At 40.3% G+C, this 4,419-nt stretch overlaps 1 protein-coding gene across 1 annotated transcript in view; it reads left to right on the top strand.

Annotated features, from left to right (window-relative positions):
* Positions 1–4,419, top strand: part of EPB41 (erythrocyte membrane protein band 4.1) — a 253,110-nt gene that overhangs the window by 95,470 nt on the left and 153,221 nt on the right. The window contains exon 2 of the mRNA XM_011955664.1: positions 2,127–2,604. Within this exon, the coding sequence (XP_011811054.1) occupies positions 2,134–2,604 (471 nt within the window). The 5' untranslated portion in view covers positions 2,127–2,133. The remainder of the gene's footprint in view (positions 1–2,126; positions 2,605–4,419) is intronic.

The following is a 4,419-nucleotide window of genomic DNA, read 5'->3' as shown; positions in this document are numbered from 1 at the left end:
TCAAGTGATCCTCCTGCCTCAACCTCCCAAATTGCTGGGATACAGGCATGAGCCACCATGCCCAGCCCCAAAAAACTTTTTTTTTTTTTTTTTTTGAGATGGAGTCTCGCTCTGTTGCCCAGGCTGAAGTATAATGGCACGATCTTGGTGCATCACAACCTCCGCCTCCCGGGTTCAAGTGATTCTCCTGCCTTAGCTTCCTGAGTAGCTGGGATTACAGGTGCCTGCCACCATGCCCGGCTAATTTTTGTATTTTTAGTAGAGACAGGTCTTCACCATACTGACCAGGCTGGTCTCAAACTCCCGACCTCAGGTGATCGGCCCACCTTGGCCTCCCAAAGTGCTGGGATTACAGGTGTGAGACACTGCACCTGGCCTAAAACTTTTATTAATACCTATTATGTGTAGGGTACTATCCTAGGCATTGGATATACAATGATTAAAAAAAAAAAAAAAAAAAGTCAAGGTTCATATCCTTACAGAACATTTAGCTGGAGAGAGGGAAGAAAGACAATAAACTGGTAAACAAATATGTTAACAAAATAATTGCAGATAATCAGAGCAGGAGTCCTGTGAGGGTATCTGGAGGCATGAAGGCCAATACTTTTAGCCAGTGGGGAAAATATGTGGGGAGGCCTCCTAAGGCCTAAGACAGTAGTGATATGAAGGAGACCAGCCTTCAAATAGCCAGGAGAAGAGCATGGTAAGTAGAGAGAGCAGCAAGTGTGAAAGGCCTGAGGAGGGAATGAGCTAAATATAATTTGTTCATTCATTCAGATTGTTAACATCCAGATAAAGTTACTTCATTTAGGCTGGTCCAGTGCAGTGGTGCTTACAACTAATTGATCACAACCAGTTATAGATGTCTTTGTTTCTTCTTTACTCCCACTGCTTCACTTCAATAGCCTTAAAAAAATTTTTTTTAATTACTTTATTTAGTACAGAGAAGATGAGAAGACAATGTAAATGCTTTGTGAGTGATAGTGAGGAAGTACTTTTAGTGATAGCAGTGAATAAGGTCATCAATAGTCAACTTCATTGCCCAGTGTTTTCAAAGTCCCCACGTGTGTTGGTTATTCTTTAGTAAAGTAGATGTGACAATGCTTGTTGGCTGTTATTGTGAAGCTTGACTGATAATACTGGGCTTTTGAGATCAAGAGGCTAGAAGCCAAGATGTTGGAAATATGTAAGGTCAGCTGCGTGCTTTTTCCTCCTCCCCTATGAGTGAATCAGCACTTGCTTTGTAAGTTTTTCTTCTCTATCTTCTTTCTCTATTGTTAGTTTCACTTCCTACTCTTAAAAATGCTGAGCTTTCAAAATCGTATTTATCAGGAGAAAAAACAGACTGCAAGAGCTTAAAATGGGATACCTCTGACTGGGCGTGGTGGTTCATGCCTGTAATCCCAGCTCTTAGGGAGGCAGAGGCAGGAGGATAGCTTGAGCCCAGGAGTTTGAGACCTGCCTGGGCAATATAGCGAGACCCCATTCTCCACAAAAAGGAAAAAAAAAGGGATACCTCTGAAAGAGGTTGTAATTTGGAATTGTAACACGAAAACCTAAGGAAATTTTTTGCAATTATTTCAACTGTATACTTGTCATTGCTGTTGTCCAGTTACTTTTGCAATTTTAATAGAGAAGTCTCTGCATCCTAAGAAATGTAAAGAAAAAGAACAATAAAGATTTGGGGAACTTGTAAATTTCATTGTCTCTTGGGGTGTGGAGAATTTTGCAGGGAATAATTCCTGCAAATCCTACACCTTCAGATTGATACCTTCAAAGGACACTAAACCATGATCCTTTTTTAAGGAAGGATAAAACTGTATTTACTATATACAATTCTAGGCATTGGATTTAGTATGTGATGCATTTCATTAAGGTGGCCTCGGTGGGTACTATTTTAAGCTACTCTCTCTATGTGCATATCTTTAGTGACTCAAGGCATTAATATTTTATTCAGGATGTGTAGATAAGATATTTTTATAATTTAATGGAAAGTCTCATGTTTAATGGGTTGGAATTCTGTTTGTTGGCAATTAAATACCTAAGTATATTAATTTTTTAGGGTTTAGGGTTTTGCCAACAGTATTGCTTATAAGAGCCCCCCTTTTCTATCTTCTTTTTAATAGCAACATCATGACAACAGAGAAGAGTTTAGTGACTGAGGCCGAAAATTCACAGCACCAACAGAAGGAAGAGGGTGAGGGAGCTATAAACTCAAGCCAACAAGAACCTCAGCAGGAGGAATCTTGTCAGACAGTAGCCGAAGGAGATAATCAGTTTGAACAGAAGCTGAAAGCTTCTAATGGAGACACTCCTACACATGAAGACTTGACTAAGAACAAGGAGCGGACATCAGAAAGCAGAGGCCTTTCACGACTGTTCTCCTCGTTTCTCAAAAGGCCCAAATCTCAGGTGTCCGAGGAAGAAGGAGGCAAAGAAGTAGAGTCAGATAAAGAAAAAGGTGAAGGAGGTCAGAAAGAGATAGAATTTGGAACCAGTCTTGATGAAGAGATCATTTTAAAGGCCCCGATTGCAGCTCCTGAACCTGAACTCAAAACAGACCCATCTTTGGATCTTCATTCATTAAGCAGTGCAGAGACACAGGTAAGGATGTGTGGATATGGGAGGTGGGCAAAGGAAGGCAGGTTATACACTTTATTTTTCATTTAAGAGTATTTGGGCTGGGTGCGGTGGCTCACGCCTGTAATTCCACCACTTTGGGAGGCTGAGGCAGGCAGATCACCTGAGGTCAGGAGTTCGAGACCAGCCTGGCCAACATGGCCAAACCCTGTCTCTACTAAAATTACAAAAATTAGCCAGGTGTGATGGCGGCTGCCTGTAATCCCAGCTACTCAGGAGGCTGAGACAGGAGAAGTTTGAACTCGGTAGGCGGAGGCTGCAGTGAGCTGAGATTGCGCCACTGCACTACAGCCTAGGTTACAAGGGTGAGATTCCGTCTCAACAACAACAACAACAACAAAAAAAAAGTATTTGGTTTTGTTTCTTACCAGCTAGTTGACTTAGGCATTGATAGTGATAAGTAGCATCATGAAGCTTTATAGTTTCTACTCTATTTTTTTTTTTGAGTCTGAGTCTTGCTCTGTCACCCAGGCTAGAGTGCAGTGGTGCGCTCTTGGCCCACTGCAACCTCTCCCTCCTGGGTTCAAGCTATTCTTCTGCTTCAGCCTCCCGAATAGCTAGGATTACAGGCTCTGGCCACCATGCCCAGCTAATTTTTGTATTCTTAGTAGAGACAGGGTTTTGCTCTGTTGGCCGGTCTGGTCACAAACTCCTGACCTCAGGTAATCTGTCCACCTCAGCCTCCCAAAGTTCTGGGATTATAGATGTGAGCGGCCTATAGTTTCTACTCTAAAAAAATTAATGTAGTCATTGGAAATTTACTTTTTAAAAAGATACTTATACTTTACATGTTTATATAAAGGGTCTTGCTATTTTGCTCAGGCTAATCTCAAACTCGTGGGCTCAAGTGATCCTCCCACCTCAGCTTCCTGAGCAGCTGGCATTACAGGTGTGCACCACCATGTCTGTCCATTTACTGTTTATAAATCAAAGAATAGAAGAGAACAAAAAAGTATCAAATGAATGTGTTCAGCCCATATTTCATTTTATTATAATAATGGAACAAATTGAAGATTTTTCATGAGAGAAGAAAATAAAAGTGAGATGGTTTAGAGTTCATTTTTATGGAATTATTAGGAACAGGACAGTTATCAGCAGATGTGGTTCTTTTACGTAAATCTTCCTAAAATCTGTGTGATGAATTCAAGCCATCTGAAGGTATGTGATAGATTCAAGTCATGTCTACATTATTTTGATTATCTTCTTTAACTAGATCATATTGCCACAGAGTGTAAGATATAGATGAGGAAGTCTAGCTCTTTCTATCACCTGTGTAATGTATATTTACAGAGGTGGGGCCTTAATTGTGACATAGTGTTGTTAAACTAAACATGAGTTGTGAGTCTATTTGTCCAAAAAAATGGGAAAATATTAGTATTGTAACTCAGACTATTTTCTAAGAATGTCATTTATTTTCAGCCTTACCATTACAAATTAAGAATTATTTTCAAAGTCTTATTTCTGAAGCATGTGAATATTATCTGCATTGTTAAAAGTGTAAGTCCTTCTAGAACTCTGACAGTGTTAGAGGGGAAAATGTATAAGTCCTACATGTTTCTGTTATAGGTCTGAGATTTGGACTCCGTAGTTTTATTAGAGTCTTATTAGAATATTACATGTATTTATAGAACTATTACTTGTATATTCAAAGTACTGAGAGTAAAATTTAGGATAAAATTATAATTACGGCCGGGCGCGGTGGCTCAAGCCTGTAATCCCAGCACTTTGGGAGGCCGAGACAGGCGGATCACGAGGTCAGGAGATCGAGACCATCCTGGC

Source organism: Colobus angolensis, unplaced genomic scaffold (assembly GCF_000951035.1).
Source record: "Colobus angolensis palliatus isolate OR3802 unplaced genomic scaffold, Cang.pa_1.0 Scaffold4, whole genome shotgun sequence".
Lineage (NCBI taxonomy): Eukaryota > Metazoa > Chordata > Mammalia > Primates > Cercopithecidae > Colobus > Colobus angolensis.
Note: the sequence above shows the minus strand (reverse complement) of the source record. Positions and strands in the feature narration are given on the sequence as shown.